The sequence below is a fragment of the Scomber scombrus genome, chromosome 6, assembly GCF_963691925.1.
Source record: "Scomber scombrus chromosome 6, fScoSco1.1, whole genome shotgun sequence".
NCBI lineage: Eukaryota > Metazoa > Chordata > Actinopteri > Scombriformes > Scombridae > Scomber > Scomber scombrus.
Window position 1 is genome coordinate 26,432,949 of NC_084975.1, and position 23,608 is coordinate 26,456,556.

Consider the following 23,608-nt stretch of genomic DNA (forward strand, 5'->3'; position numbering starts at 1 on the left):
ATTGTTTACCATGAAATATACACCCCTCCCTTGCCTTACCCAGAAAGTCTCTTGACGTGCATGCAAAACACAGAGAACCCAGAGGGTACAATGGCATAGTCTGGTATCTCTTCAAACAACCAAGTCTCTGTAAAGCAGATGATGTTACAATCCCTTGTTTCCGCTGGCTTGCTCTCACTTATTTCAACAATAAGCAAAGAGCGGCAAGGTCAGTAAGGATTCAAAACAAGGCAGCCATATTTGGTGCCATCTTGTTGAATAAATGCAGCAGTCTGAATTGGGTTTGGAATGTCTGCAGTGGACTCAGTGCAGAGTGGTCACTTTCGGTTCCTGAATTGTGGTATTGAATAAAGTGCTTATACTATAACTTTAATTCTGGCTACTAATGGCACATATTAGTCATCCACACTTTTCTTCATTTAAATTTCCTTCCCATCTTGTGGTCACATCACAGCAGACTGAATAACATCCATCTACTGCAGAGATATAAAACTAGGATATTAACTTATAAAAATACATAAATATTGTTGTACTTGGATAAAAGGTAATAGCTACAATTATTTTGACTGCATTAAGATATTTATAATGAATGATGAGGTAGTACAACACAGTTGCAATAATCTACAATGTGTGTTCATAAATTATAATAATTGACAAATACTGTACATTAATAAACACTTTAACATTTCGTAATATCTGCTTAAAACAATCTTGCAGTGTGTTAGTGATAATGAATGCTTTTCCCTATTTTCAGTTATATGTATGTTACAATATCAGTTGTACATCCGCTCACTGTGCACTGGAATTTTTCCATTGTTTTAGGGGTAGTCACATGGAGCCATGACTTAAGTCAAGCTGGCACACTGTGGGAGTTTTTTAATAACACAGCAACAGGTAAAGCAGTAAGTTAACACGACTCTGATACAGCTGGCCCCTTGGCATGTTTCCAGAAAACTGTCCAATCAGAAAAGAGTGGGATTATCGAAAGGGGGCTTTGAAGAGACAGGAACTAAGACTGCCTGTTGGACAGAGGCTGAACTGCTGGGCTACATAAGGGGGCACTATAAAATAGATAAGGACATTTTGAACTGTGAATCATGCAAAGCTGCTCTAGTGGAGTTCCAGAAAATACTCTTTAGCTGAAAATGAGCCTTGTTTGCCCCTGCTAGGTCATTCCACAATTTAATGGTGTGTTAAAATGATGATTTTTTTCAGATTTCTACACAAATTTGTCTCTTTGGGTCTTCTATTTAAATTAAACAATCTAAGAGGTTAACAAGTGGAATGGCCATCAACTCATACACATTGAAAGAAGACAAGGGGCCTGAACTAATATAAACTAAACTCCAATTTGTAATTTATTATAAGGGACCACGAACCCACAAGGTTGGGAAGTATTAGTTGAATCTCTGTCGTTGTCTTGTCAATGTGTTGTATTTTTATAAGCCTATAACATTTTTTAATGTAAAATCTTTATCTGTAAAGTAACTGCAGTTGTGAAATAAATGTAGTGGAGTAGAAGCGTAAAAGTTAAATAAAATAACTTTCTATCAAGTTGATCCCCTCCTTAGTCTGGAACTTTTACTGAAGTATTATTATCAACATCTGTTCTGACTGCATTTCCCTTAAATATATATTAAAAAATCCCTGTTGCTGAAATATTAACCACAAGGAGGAAGGGATCAAGATACATCTCACGCACGCACACTAAACACGCACACACATTCACTTACACACAGATGTGCATCAGAGAGGGAGTGTTCACAAGTTAGAGGTTGCTGCAACAGTCAGACACATATTCAAACTGTGTTCAGAGACTGTTTCATTTAGCTTTACTCACTGATCCACCATGAAGCTGTGTGTGATCATCCCACTGTGTGCTCTGTTCACTCTCACCCAACAGGTAAGAAAACGCACAAGACAAATTAATCACCTTATATATTCACATTATTGTGTCATTTATTTTCATTAGAAATTCATCACGAATGCTGATCGTGTTACTGTCATTGTACTACTTAGTATTCAGTATTTCAACATGTCATTCATTATTTTATTTTTTTTTGTCAGGTGCCTCCACGCGATCAGTGTGTGTGTGATTTGACTAACTCAGAAAAGGCGTTCCCACATGACAAACTCAGCACAGTGGAAGACAATGCATCCAAATGTAACAGCAACATCACCCCAAAGAAGGTAACTAATCTAATGTTGGCAAGTGTTATTTCCTAAACTAGCCTGTAAAGACCATAACCTCGCAGCTGTAAAAAATGAACTTGCATTAACAGTGTGTACCTGCTGTCTCTGCAGACTCTGGAGCTGGAGAGTTTGATGCTTGGTTTGGAGCGACGTTTGCCCCAACTGGAGAAAGATGTGTCAGTTCTGGAGAGGGAGAATGACAGTGAGCTGTATGGAGCTCTCAGCCTGCTGGTGATAGACAATGAACTGACGGAGATCAAGAAGCTCATTGACAAGCTCAACATCACCACCCAGGGACACCAGCGCCTCACCACTGACACAAAAGACCAGGTAGATTTACACAAAAAAGTCAGACAGTTGATTATAATGTAATATACAGAAATCAGTCAATTATACAAATTAATGTTCCTTTGAGTCTTACATGCAATTGCAACAAGAGCTGAAGCAATATATACTGTAGTGCTATGAATCCATCTGAGCTCCTCAGGTAGCTTAAAATGCATTAACATTTTTGTAGAATTGCTAGCATTATTACTTAATTATGAAGTCTGCACAGGTCGAGATTGCACCGAGCTTTATGAGGCAGAAAGTTTTAGTTATTTAAACAGTAATTCCATATGGGAGCACTATTACCATGGTTCAATTGGCCTTTCAATTAGAATTTGTTAAAATGGCTGAAGTTAACCTGCATTAGTCAAATTTGGGATTGTATTTCTAGCCACCTGATGAATGTTAATCACTTTAAGTTTAGTTCAGTTTGATCTTGACCAGTTACTGGGAAAAAATTCGTAAATGGTAAATAGTCTGCACTTAGGGCCTTTCTAGTCGTCCGATGACTCAAAGCACTTTACACTCACACCCATTCACTGACATTGATTCCACAATGGCAGAGGCTGCCACACAAGGTGCCTACCTGCTAATCAGGAGGAGAATTTGATTCATTAACATACACTCACACACTGAAAGAACAGCTTTCATGAGCAATTTTGGGTATTTATGGCGCTTTTCCACTACACAGTTCCAGAACGACTCACCTCGACTCGGCTCGCCTCGCCTCGTTTTTTTTTGCGTTTCCACTAGGGAAAGTACCTGGTACCTGGTTTTTTTTACTACCTGCTCTGGTGAGGTTCCAAGTGAGCCAAGCCGATACTAAATGTGACGTCAACAGACTGCCGGCCACTGATTGGTCAGAAGAGTTCTCACTGGAAGAGTCATGAGCCGTCCCACATAAGAATCAAACCCGGCATTTTTAAATACCGGCAACAGTGTTACAGCCATACGGCTCAATTTTCTTGCTTTGTGACAAAAAGCCACACACAGCAGCAATTACACCACTGCCTCAATGTCCTCCATTGTTTATGTGTTTTGTGTCGCGTATAAAACGAAGTCATGGCAGTTTCGCGGAGCCGTGCTATAATGACCCCGCCCACGTTCAGTAGGTACTTTTTTTGTAATGGAAAAGGTCTGTTCTGGAACCGTACCGAGTCGAGGCGAGCCGAGTCGAGGCGAGTCGTGCTGGAACTGTGCAGTGGAAAAGCGCCATTAGCGGCTAAATGCACCACTTTCATTACCAACTTGTTGCTAATTTTGTCTGTATGTTGTTTGGTGCTGGTTTGGTAATACAATAGGTATATCAGAGCTTTTTTCTGCTGTCTGCAGTTGTTGATGAGTTGTTCTTATAAAACGTTTAATAACCTCAGCTTAAAGTTTCTGTTCATCTGTTTAGCAATTATAGAAATATCTTTAAAATCTCAAATTTTGCTCAAATGCAGTATTTTGTGACCGAATATTGTGTTGCCTGCTGTGTTGTTTTCTCTCAGCTGAAGGACTTGATAACAGAGATGACAGAGCTTGAGAAGTATGACACCCTGCAGGTGGTGAAGAGAAGACAAGCTAACGAGTGTCTGAAGGAAGGACTTCAACCCACCTCCCAGCCCACTCAGCCTCCACATGGTAACACCCAGAACCACACAGCACACCAGAGTGTTGGGATTGTTGTTTCAGTTCTCTTTTACTTATATAATTACTTAAATAAGTATCAAGTTCAAATTCAAATTCTTTCTTCTTCAAATTCTTCAAATTTTTCATCAAATCAGTTAACCTTTCGGCAGTATAATATATTAAATGCTAGTTTAATGTATCTGACACATTCTTTGGCTGAATACAGAAAACAGAAAATGATGTTTTCCAGTTTAACAAGCTAAAGCGACAGACAGCTGAAAGAGTGCCTGCTACCTATACGTTTCCATATCCATGTGAGGAGTGATAAAAGGTTTAATAAGAGATCCAGGGTACTTTGACAACCTCAAACCAGATCCAAAATGGAACCAGCTCTCAGGACTAATACCTTATTTCACCTGAGCAAAATCAATTGAGATAAGACCCTTATCTTATTATGTGTCTGCTCCTAACCACCAGCAAACCTACACTCAAACTCAAAGGCTATGCTGGTTCTCTACCTACTGCGCCTGCTTGAAATGAGGTGTCTGACAGCTGTGAAGGGCTCAGTCACCACAGCTAGCTATGCTTATTTAGGGTCTTCACATATGCACAACTTCTTTATCTGTGATTCATTTCACATTTCCTCTCAGGTATCTGTCCTCATGGTAGGTTTCTAAACATTACCGGGCCAAGGATCTACACAGCAGGAGAGTATCCAGGTTCCTACATGTATGGAGCTTGGGGTCGTGATCCTAAGCCAGAGGTAGGAAAGGAGAATTGGTACTGGCTGGTAATGTTGACCTCCAGCAACATATATGCCAACTACGTCCGTCTCTACTCCAGCCTGAGCTCTCTGATTGTCGGAGTGAGTGGCCCAGGTATGGAACTATTGTGTACTCATCTCAGACAGGTACTACCTTTCAATTCAGTGTATGTTCTCAATGTGTTCTACAGTCTGTATAAACTGTATGTTAAAATGGAAGCATTGGTGGAGACCTCTCCTTCTATTGAATGTGCAAAGAGTTTTGGGAAATGAGCAGTGCGGGAAGACAGCGATGAGATGTTTTATAGAATTTGACTAATTTGTTGTTGAGGTTTTCTGCAAGTGAAATTGGAGCTGCAATGTGATTTGTGATACTGAACGTTTATGGGGAGGAAAGTGTTTAATCTTGCATGCTATAATGTTGAAGCAACACAATACAACTGTACAACCAACACACAGGACATAATAATGATACTTAATTATTATTTAATTCGCTCCTCCTCCATCCTCTCTTCTTCTTCTTCCAGGTAATATAGAGATCCACTCTTCTAACCCAACCACCAACACCATCCAGGGACCAAATGTTGTGCTGTATGGAGGGGCCTTGTACTATAACTGTTACAACAAATATGATGTCTGTCGATTCAACCTCACCACCAAAACTGTTACCACCCTGCAGTTACCCGAAGGCACCAGGTTCACTGCTTCAAAAACTCCATTTAACAATTGTGTGAAAATGTTAAGATCACTGCTCTTTATTTATTTATTCATTTATCATTCATGTATTTGTTTATGTATTTATTTCAGACATAATTCTAAGGGTAACTTCTGCAATCTTGATGCATGCTATTCATATACTGACCTGGACCTGGCAACAGATGAGTCTGGTGTTTGGGTGATCTACACCACCACCCAGGACTTTGGCAACCTGGTTCTATCTAAGGTAGAAGAAGGCGAGCCACCCACGCTCAACCAAACCTGGTACACCTCAGTCTACAAGCAGGCAGTGACCAACACTTTCATGGCTTGTGGCGTGCTCTATGCCACTCGCCATGTTAGCAAAGAAGTGGAGGAGATCTTCTACTCATTTGACACCTCGACAGAGGTGGAGAAGTTCAACATTGGCATCTTCATCAAGAAGATGTCTCCCAACATTTACTCTCTGAACTACAGCCCTGTGGACCAGATGCTGCATGCCTACTGTAACTCCTACATGGTCTCCTATAAAATGTTGTTTGGTTAAATGGAGATCATGAACATCAATCTGTAAAAGCCAGTATTAATATCAGGTTATAATCAATAGCGTGAACAAGTAACAATAAATAAACAGATAAAGGCTGATCCCTAATAGATGTTGGGTAAAAACACTGATGAGGGTTGGAATCACTTTTACTATAATGGCTGCACTGAACTAATACAAAATGCAAGAAATACAGCACAGTGATGTAATGCTTACAAAATTGCTGCTCTGACTTTTTTTCATTCTCAGTTTCATTCCAATCACTATTTGTTTTTATTTCGATCTGCATCAAGCTGTCAATGAACTGGAGATGTTTCACTTTAAAAACCTATCAGGAAATGAGAGGATTATTTCTTCTGAACTGCTTTAAAGCAGGAACTTAACATTAAATGAAAATACAGCAAAATGGAATGACTGGAAGTAAGGGATGCTATGCTCAGTCTGTAGTCTCTGTGGTGCTTGTTCATAGGTGAATGTTGGGTAGGGCTGGGTATCGCTACTCGATACCTTTAAGGTATCAACCGAAATAAATCAATACAAAGTAGTATCGAAATGTCTCCCATCAAACAACACCTGCAATCTATCCTTTTTGCACCCAGAGCTAGAAAATATGACTATTTGTATGGGCTTGCTCACAGCCAGTTAATGCAAGCGTTCTTCGATTTAATGCGAAATGTCATTGGCCCACTGCCACAGCAGCTACAACCAATCTGTGGTGGTGAAGTCCCAGCAAATTTCAGTTAGTGCGCTTAGCAGTTCAGCAGCCAAGATGCCACCTAAACACTCTAAAGTGTTGCTACACTACACATCTGTTACACCGGATAAAAGCAAGTGCACAAAATGTGTAATGGTTATCAAGTGAAGTACTCAATTGATATTGGTATAATTTTAAGGATACTTGGATTGGTACTGGTAAATTAAAGAAACATGCCTTGAGATAACTTTTGTTGTGATTTGGCACTATATAAATAAAGATTGATTGATTGATTGCTCTTAACTAGCTGCACTTTAACTTTTTTCATGCTGAAGACATTGAGAAGCTATATTAATCACGTCCAAACCTTTCCACCACAACAGATCAACAGAGTGTACAAAATACCATGAAACACGACACAAAAAATAAGGAATAGAAAAATTGTAAACCATCAGGAAAGTTGTAACATGCGTTACATTTTCTTAATGGACAGGTATTTTACGATCAAAACTAATCTACCAGCTTCATAATTTAATGTAGAACTGTAACAGAAATCATAGAAAGGATATTCTAAATCAGCAACTTGGAAGAGGGGCTGCAGCATCTTCAGGTATTTTAGAATCACTCTTGTTGTGTAATAATAATATGGGATAAAGGCCTGTCTCTATTATACCCTTGTGTCAAATAAGGTGTGGCAATCTCTGTACTTGATGTATCTACTCGTAGTGGAAACATGTAATTATTATACGTCTATGCCTGTATAATTTGCATTCTAGTTCTGACTGTCCAATATTTTCAGGATTTGACAAGATTTTCTTTTTCAAACTATAACAAAGTTAGGAAAGTTCAAACAATTAGTCTCTCCAGTTTAAACAAAATTACATTATTTTGCCGTTATCATAGAAAGATAAAACTAAATACCATACCTTGGACATGTAAACATTGACAGTTATTTCAATTATTTGCATTAATAACAATAAATAACATTTATTCATTCACTATCTATCATGCCAGAATCTCTCTCTCTCTCTTTCTCTCTCAGTTTTTTCCTTGCATTAAAAAGAAAAGCAATTATAGCCTTTTCTCTGTCCATCTGTTGCTCTCTTGGGCCCCCTGGTGTTCAGAAATATGACCAACACTACCAATGTTTTTAGAAGTGACTTCAACCAATTGCCCTTCAAGCTGTCACTGGGTTTGCCTGTGGGAGCCAGGGCACCTTGTGTTTTACAGGCCGCCTCAGGGAAGAGGGCACCTCAATGACTGGAAATTGAAGACTGAAACTACACCCATTCTGACAGAGGACCAAATGTTTTTTTGTTAAACTGGAGACATGAGGTCACTATGGTACATGTACCATGTATACTTAACATTACAAACCCAAGACATCTTGGACCAGAGGACCTCATCAATTATCTCTGTTAACTAGGTGTTCTAGGATTATAACAGGCAACAGTACACATTATAGTCTAAATATCTAATTACATACAGTACATTTACTCAATTGGTTAGATTATGGTTAAGCAGCACAGACCACATACTGTACCAATGGATTACTTCTTTGGCTTAGTTACTTTACAGCTTTCACATAACATGCGTGTGAGAATGTGTGTGTACACATTTGAAAATATGTGCAATTGTGGATATATTGTGTGTGTGCAGCTTTTACATCCACAAAGAGGGGCTGGGGCTGTAGGGGAAGTCATCTGCAACTTTTTATCATAACTTGCAATAAACACTAGTTTTCCTTTAAACAGGCTTTGACATATCCTGGACTTTTGGGGGGGGAAACATAAATCTGATGTGATGATTGATGGCAAGCAAACTTATAATTGACAGGTTGGACTGCCACAAATTGGTACATACAGTTTGTGATTGCAAAGTGTTGGGTTCGTTGTGCTTAAAGTTATTTACTAGGAGTTGCTGATTTCGAAAGCTATTTTATTATTAATAAAAAAAGATAGATAGATAGATAGATAGATAGATAGATAGATAGATAGATAGATAGATAGATAGATAGATAGATAGATAGATAGATAGATAGATAGATAGATAGATAGATAGATAGATAGATAGATAGATAGATAGATAGATATCAATCTTTATTTTTAAAAACATTTTCCTGTAAGAATATAATTCAGTCAAATCAATGGTCAATCGCTGTTATACCATAAATATTATCCTTCACAAATAAGCCAAATAAGATACATAGATTGGTACGAAGTACAACTGTGTTCTGTCCTATAAACATGACACAAACACATAGTTTACTTTTGCAACTGACCCTAAATTAATCATAAAACTATTTCCAGCAGAGTGTCAATTTTTGCTACTTCAGCTGTGTGAAAGTTCACCTGTAATAATACTCAATCAGTGAGCTGGGTTGGGGTTAGGGTTGGTTTCTCTGCTGGCCTATGCTCGTTAACTTTAATCTATGAACTTTTAAATCAGCAAAAAGTGAAAATCACATTTTAAAAAAATGAAATACTGCCTTTTAACCATTCTCCACATCAGATTTATATGTAATATTAAAATTAATTATAACTAAATATTTGAGGTTTTAGTCACATGTGACACTGGTTGTTTTGTTGGTAAACCACTTTGTTCTACATTAAAATACAACTTTAAGATGGATTTCCATGAAATTTGACATACAATGTGGACCACAGTTGGGATTCTACTAATTCTCTAATGATTCCTGGTCTTTCATTATCAGGTCAAAATTTTAATTTGTACAATAGTTTATGACCAAATACCAACAAAACTAATGACATTCCTATCAACCTTAGCTGTACTTGGTGTTAAGTGATAACTAGCAAACATTAATTTAATAACTCATGTTAAGATTTAAGATCATTCATTGTTGGCATTGTGAGCATGTTTGAATTCTGACATTTAGCCCAAAGCACCACTGTGTGTAAATTTAGCCTGACAGAGCTGTTAGCATGGCTGTAGACATAAACCTACAACACAAGTCTGCACTGACCAGCCAACAACAGAATAACTATAGTTTGTACTTTATTATATAATTATGTTTTTATTGATTTTTCAGCTTTATTGCATTCAGCATTGCATTAAAACATTTGTTAAAACATACAGTATGTACCATGACTCTATAAATCTTAACAAAACAAAGTATTTAATCATAAACATTAGCAAAGATTATAGATCATTATAATTGGTCATTGCTTGCAATTGTCTTTAAGCTGTTTGTGTTATGTAAATCAAACATGGTTGCTATTTGAAAATTGCAGTAAATTACAACAGCATTATATCAGAAGTGGGCCTGGTATGCTAGAAGATATCCATCATTGTACATGTAGATCTGATTGTTGATGGGGTTGTAGCTCAGACTGGCCACTCCTTTCGCTACCTTCTCTAGAGGCAGTGCCAGAGAGCTGTCGTGTTTGCCTGTCGCAGTATCGAAGGCGTAGAACACCTCCTCACGGTATTCATCTACATAACGAGTGGCATACAACACACCACACACCATGAAGGCATTGCTCACTGCCTTCTTGAACAGCCTTGTCTCCCATGTCTGTGAAACATTGAGTGTCTCAGCTTCAATGTCCCATGCTAGCCGGCTCACCACTAGATTACCATGGTTACCAAGAGTGGCGTAGATGGCCCATAGCCCTGTCTCATCTGCCTCCACATCCACATCACTATGGGTACGACAGTCATAGTAACAATATGGGAACTTGTTGTTGAAACCCACACCGATACCTGGAAGTGTCACCCGTTTGACGGCGTTGCTTTTCAGGTCATAGCGGCAAACATCTGCAGAGCGGTAGCAGTGATAGTACAATGCTTCACCATACAGGACAGCACTGGGACCCTCGATGGCATCGGCATGACTATAGGATGAAGCGAAGGTGAAGTCCTTGTAGTTGGCAGAGGCCATGAAGTCTTCGTAAGTTTGGTATACACGCAGGGTGTTGTCCCAGATGTGGCTGTTGAGTAGAGTCTGGACCCAGTAGCTGTTCTTCTGGCCCTCACTGTCTATCTGGGCCTGTTTGCCCCATGAACCAGAAATGTAGCTCTTACCGTGTGGACTGACCTTAGTCATAACTGGGTCGCTGATGTCCGTGATCAGGCCCTTGAAGCAGTACATGCCACTGCCTGGAAACAATGAGGAAGATAAAGGAGTGTAGAGTACATCAACGTCTCTGTTTTGTTCTAACACAGTTTCACACATAAGATGGAAATGTATGGAAGCATCTCTAGTCCAAAATTCTGGATTTATACACATTTTTATTTAAACCTCAAATATAAAAAAAAAAAAAAAGAAGAGCTAGTGGTTCTCAGACTTTTTTCTGTCATTGACCATTATGGATGCAGGAAAAATGTGTAGTCCTCTCATCTCTTTGTAAACCAATTATATTTTGATAAACCCTTAACAATATTGGGAAAATCTGTTGCCAAACTAAGTTGAACATTATTTAATTGAAATTACATATTAAGAACATGTTTTTCTTTCACCTCCAAATTTCAACTCTTTCAAAGAGGCCAGATTTTTTTAGACACAAAATATCCTGTTATATTAACAATCTCGAAACAATCTTTTGCAGCTTTCACTCCCTTTATTTACAGGTATATGGATAGATAGGGGTGAGTGTAACTGTTCACTACAGATGTGAGAACCGTGTTGATCGGACACTTTGAAACCGGGTATGTCAAAACATATTGATAGTTTTAAATCCCAGGAAGTTCCTGCGTTTGTCTGCCATTTTATTTATTTCTTTTTGTTGTGGAATTAAATTATTTTGAGGCTTTTCTGCTGAGTCTCCCAACAAGTTTTGAGTAATGTGACCCAGAAGTACAATGTGGGAGACATGAAGACAATTAGCTAGTGAGCCTTACCTGTTATTTAAGCTTGTATTTATTTATATTTCTGTGCATCTGCAAGATGAAAAGTCATGCTTTATAAGCTACTAGCAGTAGCTGGTAGCAATGCATAGTATACTATTTCACAATATCCGTGGATGTACAGAAAAGTATAACTGGATAAGTTTTGATACAAAAGAAAACATGTAACCATGATGAAAATAAGGCATTACTCCTGAGCAGATTTATTAATATTTTGGGGATTTTGCTATTACTAGAAAAGATTCTATTGGCAAATTGTTGATGCAAAATGAGCAAGGTATGTTTTCTCAACATGACTGGCATATCTTAATTAGTATCACCTGTTTTCTTTTTCCTCCCAGTCAACAATCTTTCTATCTAATACTTCACATGTTGTTTACTATCTGAATAAACCCTAACCGTAACCCCTTGACATGAATCTTGATAGGTGTGCTAGCATCACAGCACTTGTGTTGTTTCCACATCAATCAGACACAAACGAAATTCTTCTCAATTTTTTTTTCTAGTCATACCACCTTACAATGCAAACCTATTCTTTGAGAAACAGGTATTTCTACCAGCTAGAAAATAGCAACTTAACTTACATTTCAAATCACTTGTGTATGGAAGAAATTTAGTTAAAAATTTTGCAGTTACATTTTTGAAGAATTTTCACCTCACAATCCCTCTGTATAATTATTTCATGGTTCAACAATATTTTAATTATTCTGTTATTTAACTGAGAAACAGTTAAATTATACTGCTAATGTCTTTTCTTTTATAATCTTTTCTATTCAACTGTACAAGTGATATTTTAATAGGCAACATGCTTTATTTTGCTGGATATAATGCACACGCACACAGCAGACTTACCTCGGAAGTCTGTGGGAATTGATTTGCAGGACTCAACGCCATTCTTCAAGTGACGCAGTGTCTCTTTTACAGTCTTCAAATTAATTGTATCTGCCATTTTCATCCTGTCTACATTCATACGCAGTCTACCCACCTGACACACACACACACGCACACACACGCACACACACGCACACACACACACACACACACACACACACACACACACACTTATGACACTTATCATCCTCTAGATTGCTGTACCATCTTATGTATATCATATTGTTCTTGTCATGTTACTCATTTAATACTGTACATCTTTAGTAATCATTAAGTGTCTTCACTGCATACTTAGCTGTACCTCTTTGGAGAGTTTCTGTGTTTGGGCATTGTTTAACTGGCTGTGGATGTCACTGACGTCTGTCTCCAGCTGGCTGAGCTCCTGGCCCAGCATACGCAGAGACAAGGCTGTGTACAGGCCCTGATCATGCAGATACTGATGAGGCTCCAGCCGAGCCGTCACATTCTTAATCACAGCCTCAATCTGAGGGAGACGCTCATGGGACAACTGCACCTGAGAGAAAACAGAAACTCATTTCAGTCATTTCATAATGTATGAAAATGGAAACAGGACTCTATGTTGAAAATAAGAATAAATTGAAGAAAAAGTTGTAATTACTATCACATTAGAATCAATCTAGATAAGTGCATGGCCTGGTCCCACAGTAGCCACATTATCCATTATTACAGTATATCCCTAAAATCAGTGGTGAAACTGGACTGGAATCGGTCAGTCTGAATGAAATAGTAGTGTCAGCGACTTTAGTTCTCACCTGTTCCTGCAGGTTGTTCAGAGAGCCTTCACAAGTTTCAACTTGCTGCAGCACGGCCTCGTACTTCACAACAGGGAATGACCACATGGTGGAGTTCACCTCACATGCACACGCATCATTTTTCTTCTTGCCCGCCACACGCTGAGCCTGGCCGTCACCCTGCATTCACACATATATATTTTTAAAAACAGTTATTGAATGGAGAGACTAACTAACAAAACAAAATTAAATAAAGAAACCATAAAGAAAATTTGATGTCATCAAATGCTACATCTTCATTCATTCACATTTTCTAAGGGTACACAAGTAGAAGTGTAACTCACAGTGGATGCCAGCAGCAGAAGGAGAAGCAGCAGCATGATCAGAGCTGGAGAAGTGAACAGTGAGGAGAGAAGCCTTTACTGAGATCACCACTTCTCCTCTCTCTCTCTAATACACTCGGAGACAAAATCACAGCAAATTGTGCTGACTTAGTTCTCTTTGCGGATGAGTACGCACAGACACTTCAAACACTTCATGTGGATGTGAAACTCTAAAAATGATCAAATGTGGAATTTCTCAACAGTTGCGGTTACGGTTATTCTGGTGGTTCCTATGTTCTCCCTTCCTTTATGCAATAGCTTTCTCTCCCTTTAAAAATATCATCTGCAGCATTGTTTCCTTGTTTGAAAAACTGCATTGCAAGGCCTAGATGCTTGCAAGGTGTCAAAAACGTTCAAAAAAAACATTAAACAAACAATGATGTTCTATCTTTGAACACCTACATGTGTTAAAGGTGTGTCAGATGGCAGCAAAACTTCATTAAAAGTTAACTTCATTTTCACTCTGGTTTCTAAAGTAAAACTCTATGTTGACACCGGATGTCACTACTGGAAGATTTTAATGCAAAACCTTTATTTGTTATTTAATATGAACCTGTGTTTCTGTTTTGTCAAAATACTTTGCAGAGAACACATGGCTCAGGAAGACACTACATCAAAATTGTGTTGTTGCTAAATTTGTCCAAGCTGTACTTACTTTCTCTGCTGTACTCTGACTGCACCGTGTAGGTTCTCTTCGTCCAGTTTGTTGAAACCTACCTGCACATCTTCATCTGGTGTGTGACATCAATCACTTTGGGAAAATCATTCACTACTAGTGTTAATATGCTGCAAAAAAACACACACTTACTCTGAAGTTCAGAGTGTATTCGAGTGGGAGGACATGATTGTGTTTCAGTTGGCACAGGCAAAACTATTTTATATTTACTGTACATTTTGTCATTTGGCAGATGCCGTTATCCAAAGTGACTGTTGGATGGGTATCAAACTAAATTTACAAATACCAAAACGTTAAGGCAACCTTTTGAAGAAATAAAACTGACTTGCTCATCTGTGTGGTGGTGCAACAGCAGAAATGTATTTGGGTATTAGATTCAAACACAGGGAAACATTGCATTTCTGACATTTCCATCTCAACACACCCTTTGAACACAGATTACACTGCCCCCACTTGTCACAGTGAAATGGCAGATGTCTGCAGTTATCATAACGCACATCTGGTTATTGTTGTGAGGGTCTTGGGGTGTAGTGTTTCTTCTGAGAAACCCTTGTGATGGAGGGGATGATGATGGTCGACCAATTTTGGATGACGGTTTGTTGACTTGCTTCAAACTGGGTTACTGTCAGGTGGAACCTTTTCGGAGGCAATGGTTTCTCAATCAGTCGGCCACAGTCCGTAATGTAGAACAGCCAGGAATTTGAGATGCATAGGTCAAGGATGTATCTGAACAGGGGAAAGTACCATCACCTGGACTTGGCTGGGGTCTTGTACATGTGCACCAGCATGTCATAAATATCAACGTCTCCCAATTGTAGTCAGGAATGAGTGACAGGCACATGACAGCAATCTGTGTCATGAAATTGAGGCCGCTGCACCACACGTCATTTTTAATTTACCTTGCGGATTAGCTCAGAAACAGTGGTGTCAAAAAAAGCCCATGACCCACTGTTGGATGAGGGGTCAGTCTAGGCAGTCTACCAATTTTAGGGAAACTGATAACTAATGGTGAAAATTCTCAGACATATGGGAATTCTCACCATATAGAAAGGGTCACACCAAGCATTGTTTACCATGAAATATACACCCCTCCCTTGCCTTACCCAGAAAGTCTCTTGACTTGTGCATGCAAAACACAGAGAACCCTGAGGGTACAATGGCATAGTCTGGTATCTCTTCAAACAACCAAGTCTCTGTAAAGCAGATGATGTTACAATCCCTTGTTTCCGCTGGCTTGCTCTCATTTTTCACAGCTTGTTATGCCGGGATTGCACTGTGGCTAGCAGAATGATGGGAAGCAAGAGGCAGCTGGCATGCTGCCTCAGCCTCAACAGCATGCAGGCTCTTTTCCCTCGCCTTCGCCTCCAATGCCTTTGTGGTAGTGCCACTCTGGTGAGCAAGTCCTGAGCATTTCAACAATAAGCAAAGAGCTGCAAGGTCAGTAAGGAACACAAAACAAGCCATATTTGGTGCCATCTTGTTGAATAAATGCTGCAGTCTGAATTGGGTTTGGAATGTCTGCAGTGGACTGTGACTGCACCATGTAGGTTCTCTTCGTCCAGTTTGTTGAAAACCTATCTGCAGAGAGGTCACTTTCTGTTCCTGAATCATGGGCCAGAATAAAGTGTTTATATAACCATAACTTACCAATGGCACATACTAGTCATCATTACTCTTCCTCATTTAGATTTCCTTCCCATCTTGTGGTCACGGCACTGCAGACTGAATAACATCCGCCAGCTCTGGGATATTAACTTATAAAAATACAGAAATATTGTTGTAAAATATACTTGATAAAAGGTAATTGATACAATTATGTTACCACAGAAAATTGGCTCTTCGGACTGATATACTACATTTTTAATACTAATGGATCACTGCCTAAGCAGCATTTTGCTGTTGTACTGCAGTTGGTCAAGATAGAGCTAGTTTGAAATACTTAAATACTAGTTAAGTTGTCTGTTCCAAACACATTTATTAAACTTTACTTTAACCAGGTCATTAACAGTTAATAAATGGTGTGTAAAACACTATTAAGTAGTGCTATCAAATATGAGTGCTTATTTATAATGAATGATGAAGTTGTATAACACAGTTGCAATAATCTACAAGGATTTGGGATATGCAGCATTATAACAAATGAATTTTATTACACAGCATTTATACTTTGCACATATTCATGAAAGTTGGGAGAGGGCAAACAGGGTTTAGTATGTGGGAATGACTGTCTCCTGATCATTTTATTGCTGCAACTTTGCACAATGTTTTTAATTATTGTGATTAGGCGGGGTGGGATATGGGGATGACAATGTTTGTTGAATTTCATGGTCTGGTGTTTTGTTAACAAAGTACATTGAATTTCTGTCATTGTTTTTCATTTATTGTTCCACCTAACTGCTCAGGGACTACAGGACGAAAATATTACAAATTGAAATAAAAATAATAATTATACCTTTATTTTTATATATATATATACAGACAATAAAGACAATAAAAAGATAACAATAACTAAAATATTATATAAAATGAGTAATGAAAATAAAATAAAAGATAATAAAACCAATAGTAAAATCATCTGAAAGAAGACAAGGGGCCTGAACTAAACTCCAAAAGGCTCATTTATTGTAAGGGACCACAAACCCAGAAAGTTGGGAAGTACGAGTTGACTCTCTGTCTTTCTGTTTAAAACATCTCTTAATGTACAATCTTTATCTGTAAAGTAAGTAAGTAAAGTTGTAAAATAATGTGCTGGAGTTGAAGTGTAAAAGTGAAATAAAATGGAAATACTCAAGTAAAGTACAAGTACTTCATAACTGGCCACTAACACAAACAACAATGTATTTAGTTTTGATGATCAGTAATGTAATTTATGTATGTAATGTATACTTTTTATGTATACTCCCTGTTTTAAGTGCTTTCTCACCATATACCATAATACCACTGCTACTTGAAATGTTATGTTGGTATCTCATTAGATTTATGTGACAGCAATGTTGACTATTTGCAGATTACAATTTTACATTCAAATTAAATGGATGACTTATAAAACTTTCTGCACTGTTTTATATGAAGATCTTATCTCGACTACATTTGTATAAAAACTAGCAGTATACATTTAACATAAATTAGCTCTTTCTTGCTATTTTTGTGTGTTTTTTTGTCGAACTTGATCCACTTTGATTCTCTGCTTTTTGGTTTTATTCTAGTTTATTACATTGCGCCGCTTATTTTCCTTATAAAAACAAAACAAACTAAGTTAATATTATGAAATATAACATTAAAATGCTGCTAACACATTCATGCCAATGCATTAGTAACACTAATCCGTCGACATAACTACTTTCTACATAATGAGACATAAGTACAATATCTTTATACTTCCAGGTGCATGGACCCCTTTATTTTCTTATGTTACAGTAAGCAACTAGATGTCATGTCAGTAGTGAGGGCACAATGTATTTTAGCAGTGTCCTTTGTCTAAGTATGTCGGTGTGTTTTTTTTGTTTTTTATTTATTTGTTTGTTTTTTGCTTTGTTTTGTAGTTATTTCCTTCATTTTATTTGTTTATTTTTGTTGTTTTTGTAGGTGATATCCTTCCTCTTACTTTATTCTTCTCTTTTCTGTTCTGTTACATTTTTGTTTTATACCCTGTTGTATTAATGTTCTTCAGGTTACTTCATACACCTAATATATAATTTACAAGTGCCCTTATTTTGTAATGCAGATTATACTAAAAAATAAAAATAAAAATACTTCCAGGTGCATTAATTATTTACACATCTGGCTGATATAGAGCAGCATTATGGTGCATTTGTTTAGAATCGTGTTTCTTGCCACATGATGTATGTAATGTAAGTCCAATTTTGGCCCCAATCAACTCCATAAAAATGTTTTTGTTTCTTTAGCTAAATGCTCCACAGTTGCTTAGTTTGTCTGTCTGCTGTTTGTTGATGGACACGTAATGTACAGTTAGTTTATCTGAGTTCCTTCAATGAAAGCTATTGTCTTCTGCGATCAGCTTAATTTGAGGAGAGGCAAAAACCAAAATAACACAAAACTGTTGGCCGAAAAACCGAAACAATGAGCTTAAAGAGGCTAAAACACTCATAGAGCTTAAAGGTTTACTCTGTCGGTTCATCACCATGAATAACACCTGTCACATTACCCATGGCCATTTGATCCATTGATTATATAACACTTTAGTACAGTTTAAGAACATTTTGCAGAGAGACTGTGAATGCAGATGGCTTTCTTGTAATGGGGTATTTCATATTTTATCATAGTAATAGATCTAAATACCTCTTCCACTGACTGGCTTTACAGATTTCAGTGCTTACGTGTCATTTCCAAAGAACCCCCCTCCCCCCTTAGTCAGAAACTTTTACTGAAGTATTATTATCAACATCTGTCCCTGCATTTCCCTTAAATATATAAATAAAATCCCTGTTGCTGAAATATTAACCACAAGGAGGAAGGGATCACAATACATCTCACGCACGCGCACCAAACACGCACACACATTCACTTACACACAGATGTGCATCACAGAGGGAGTGTTCACAAGTTAGAGGCTGCAGTCAGACACATTTAGCTGACTTTTCATTTAGCTTTACTCACTGATCCACCATGAAGCTTTGTGTGATCATCCCACTCTGTGCTCTGTTCACTCTCACCCAACAGGTAAGAAAACACACAAGATTAATTAATCACCTTATATATTCACATTATTCTTTTGTGTTTTGCTATAATTTACCATAATAAAACTACTACCTCTTTCAAAAGTGTGTATTCATTACAAATATAGTCTCAATTTTCAAAATATCATTCATTAATATCTTTTTATCTATTTATTTCATCAGGGGCCGCCACAGGATCAGTGTGTGTGTGATTTGACTAACTCAGAAAAGGCGTTCCCACATGCCAAACTCAGCACAGTGGAAGACAATGCATCCAAATGTAACATCAACATCAACCCAAAGAAGGTAACTAATGTAATGTTTGCAAGTTTTATTTCCTAAACTATCCTGTAAAGACCATAACCTCACTCCCTCTCTCAGCTGTAAAAAAAAAAAAAAAAAAAAAAAACCTCTTTATGTATGTCCCTATCATGCTGAGTTTAGTGTCACAGTGCGTACCTGCTGTCTCTGCAGACTCTGGAGCTGGAGAGTTTGATGCTTGGTTTGGAGCGACGTTTGCCCCAACTGCAGGAAGATGTGTCAGTTCTGGAGAGGGAGAATGACAGTGAGCTGTATGGAGCTCTCAGCCTGCTGGTGATAGAGAATGAACTGACGGAGATCAAGAAGCTCATCAAAAAGCTCAACATGACCACCCAGGGACACCATCGCCTCACCACTGACACAAATGACCAGGTAGATTTACACAAAAGCATCAGAAATTTTATTATAATGTAATATACAGAAGCCAGTAAACAATGCAAATTAACATTCCTTTGAGTCCTACATGCAATTGCAACAAGAGCTGAAGCAATATACTGTACACTGTAGTGCTATGAATCCATCTCTATGAGCTCCTCAGGCAGTTTAACATGAACTAACACTCTGGTAGAGTTGTTAGCAGTGTTACCTACTTAGGTCGATATTTGCACCAAGCTTGATGTGGCAGAAAGTTTTAGTTATTTAAACAGTAATTCCATATGGGAGCACTATTACCATGGTTCAATGGGTCTTTCAATTTGAGCTTTTTAAAATGGCTATAGTAAACCTGCATTAGTCAAATTTGGGGTTGTATTTCTAGCCACCTGATGAATGTTAATCACTCTAAGTTTAGTTTGGTTTGATTTGATTTTGACCAGTTGCTGGGAAAAAATGTGGTAATTATATATGGCCTTTCTAGTCGTCCGACCACTTAAAGCACTTTACACTGCTGCCAGCATGAACCCATTCACTGACATTGATTCCACAATGGCAGAGGCTGCCACACAAGGCCTACCTGCTAATCAGGAGGAGAATTTGATGCATTAATATACACTCACACACTGAAAGAACAGCTTTCAGGAGCAATTTTGGGTACTTAGTGGCTAAATACACCACCTTCATTACCAACTTGTTGGGGTAATATGATGGTTTATCAGAGCTTTTTTTCTGCTGTCTACAGTTGTTGATCAGTTGTTCATATAAAAACTTTGATTACCTCATCTTAAAAGTTTCTGTTCATCTGTTTAGCAATTATAGAAATATCTTTAAAATCTCACATTTAGCTCAAATGCAGAATTTTTTTAACAAAATATTTTGATGCCTGCTGTGTTGTTTTCTCTCAGCTGAAGGACTTGATAACAGAGATGGCAAAACTGGAGAAGTATGACACCCTGCAGGTGGTGAAGAGAAAACAAGCTCATGAGCGTCTGAAGAAAGGACTTCGACCCACCTCCCAGCCCACTCAGCCTCCACATGGTAACACCCAGAACCACACAGCACACCAGAGTGTTGGGATTGTTGTTTAAGTCAGACGGCTGAAAGAGTGCCTGCTATAGGTTTTCACATCCGTGTGAGGAGTGATAAAAGGCCTTAATAGCCTAAATATGTTCGGCCACTAACCTAAATCAAACCTACACTCAAACTCAAAGGCTATGCTGGTTCTCTACCTACTGCGTCTGCTTGAAATGAGGTGTCTGACAGCTGTGAAGGGCTCAGTCACCACAGCTAGCTATGCTTATTTAGGGTCTTCACATATGCACAACTTCTTCATCTGTGATTCATTTCACATTTCCTCTCAGGTATCTGTCCTCATGGTAGGTTTCTAAACATTACCGGGCCAAGGATCTACACAGCAGGAGAGTATCCAGGCTCCTACATGTATGGAGCTTGGGGTCGTGATCCCAAGCCAGAGGTAGGAAAGGAGAACTGGTACTGGCTGGTAATGTTGACCTCCAGCAACATATATGCCAACTACGTCCGTCTCTACTCTAGCCTGAGCTCTCTGATTGTTGGAGTGAGTGGCCCAGGTATGGAACTATTGTGTACTGGTCTCAGAAAGGTCTTACCTTTCAATTCAGTGTGTGTTCTCATTGTGTTATACAGCCTTTATAAACTGTATATTAAAATGGAAGGGTTGGTGGAGGGCTCCTTTGTTTGAAGAGTTTTGAGAAATGAGCAGTGTGGGAAAGCAGCAGTGAGATGTTTTATAGTATTTGAATAAATGGCTGTTGATTTGTGATACTGACTGTTTACGGGGATATGTTAAAATGTTAAGACAATACAATACACCTCTACAACCAATACACAGGACATTATACTGATACTTAATTATGATTTAATTTGCTCCTCCTCCTTCCTCTCTTCTTCTTCTTCCAGGTAATATAGAGATCCACTCTTCTAACCCAACCACCAACACCGTCCAGGGACCAAATGTTGTGCTGTATGGAGGGGCCTTGTACTATAACTGTTACAAAAAATATGCTGTCTGTCGATTCAACCTCACCACCAAAACTGCTACCACCATGCAGTTACCCGAAGGCACCAGGTTCACTGCTTCAAAAACTCCATTTAACATTTGTGTGAAAATGTTAAGATCACTGCTCTTTATTTATTTATTAATTTATCATTCATGTATTTGTTTATTCATTTATTTCAGATTTAATTCTAAGGGTAACTTCTGCAATCTTGATGCATGCTATTCATATACTGACCTGGACCTGGCAACAGATGAGTCTGGTGTTTGGGTGATCTACACCACGTCCCAGGACTTTGGCAACCTGGTTCTATCTAAAGTAGAAGAAGGTGAGCCACCCACGCTCAACCAAACCTGGCACACCTCAGTCTTCAAGCAGGGAGTGAGCAACACTTTCATGGCCTGTGGCGTGCTCTATGCCACGCGCTACGTCAGCAAAGAAGTGGAGGAGATCTTCTACTCATTTGACACCTCGACAGAGGTGGAGAAGTTCAACATTGGCATCTTCATCAAGAAGATGTCTCCCAACATTTACTCTCTGAACTACAGCCCTGTGGACCAGATGCTGCATGCCTACTGTGACTCCTTCATGGTCTCCTATAAAGTTGTGTTTGGTTAAATGGAGATCATGAACATCAATCTGTAAAAGCCAGTATTAATATCATGTCATAATCAATAGCGTGAACAAGTTACAATAAATAAACAAATAAAGGCTGATCCCTAATAAATGTTGGGTAAAAACATGGATGAGGGATGGAGTCACCTTTACTATAATGGCTGCACTGCACTTATTCTGCAAGTAACACAGCACAGTGATGTAATGCTTACCAAATTGCTGCTCTGACTTCTCCTTTTTTCATTCTCAGTTTCATTCCAGTCATTACTTTGTTGTTCTTTCAATCTGCATCAAGCTGTCAATCAAGCTGACCATTTCCTGGAGATGTTTAACTTTAAAAGCCTACAAGGAAAAGGGAGGCTTATTTCCTCTGAACTGCTATGAGGCAGGAACTTAACATTGACTAGACATTCTTTATGTAAAAAGTGCTTTTGGAAAACTTTTGTTGAAATTTGGAACTATATAAATAAAGATTGATTGATTGATTGATTGATTGATTGATTGATTGATTGATTGATTGATTGACTGATTGTTCTCAACTAACTGCATTTTAACTTTTTTCATGCTGAAGACACAACAGATCAACAGACTGTACAAAATACTATGAAACTATCAAAATAAGAAAAAAAAGGTTTAAACCTAAGGAAAGTTGTAACACACGTTATATTTTCTTAATGCATGGGTGCTTAACAATCAAAACTAATCTACCAGCTTCATTATTTAATGTAGAACTGTAACAGAAATCATAGTAAGGAAATCAGCAGGGTCAGAAATCAGTAAATCAATGACTTGGAAGAGGAGCTGCAGCACCCTCAGCATCTCTACTTCCCACAGATATTTTAGCAAGTAAAATAGGTAAACATTAAGTTGATTCTGGGATACAGGCCTGTTATATGCTTGTTTCAAATAAACAGTCAGTCTCTGTACTTGATGTATCCACTTGGAGTGGAAACATCAAATTAGGAAACTTATTTACCTGTGTAATTTGCACAATTAGTCTGTATGAGTTGAGAGGAAATGTACTCACAATATGATGTCGACATGTTGTCCATGTCCCATTAAAATCTGTTCACAGAGGGAGGTGTCTTTGCATGAAATAATATATCTGAAATGCATCAAGGAAATGTGATTGAGCGATCTGTTGAGATGAGAGCTGCTCATCATCCAATCAAAACATTTGTTAACA

General features: G+C 38.2%; 2 protein-coding genes across 2 annotated transcripts; one reads left to right on the forward strand and one right to left on the reverse strand.

Moving 5' to 3' along the window:
* The first annotated feature begins 1,774 nt into the window (after positions 1 to 1,774).
* LOC133982314 (olfactomedin-4-like) lies at positions 1,775 to 22,452 on the forward strand. Its single transcript, XM_062421306.1, has 7 exons — positions 1,775 to 1,903; positions 19,259 to 19,381; positions 19,550 to 19,768; positions 20,677 to 20,809; positions 21,133 to 21,360; positions 21,710 to 21,878; positions 21,990 to 22,452. Exons 1-7 carry the CDS (start codon positions 1,850 to 1,852, stop codon positions 22,423 to 22,425), a joined length of 1,362 nt encoding a protein of 453 aa, XP_062277290.1. The 5' UTR covers positions 1,775 to 1,849; the 3' UTR covers positions 22,426 to 22,452.
* On the reverse strand, positions 10,103 to 15,810 carry LOC133981794 (olfactomedin-like). The gene is made up of 6 exons (XM_062420645.1): positions 15,756 to 15,810; positions 13,685 to 13,728; positions 13,362 to 13,520; positions 12,890 to 13,102; positions 12,550 to 12,682; positions 10,103 to 10,950 (listed from the first exon to the last, which is right to left on the reverse strand). The coding sequence occupies exons 1-6, from the start codon at positions 15,808 to 15,810 to the stop codon at positions 10,103 to 10,105; spliced, it is 1,452 nt and encodes a 483-aa protein (XP_062276629.1).
* Positions 22,453 to 23,608: the final 1,156 nt, after the last annotated feature.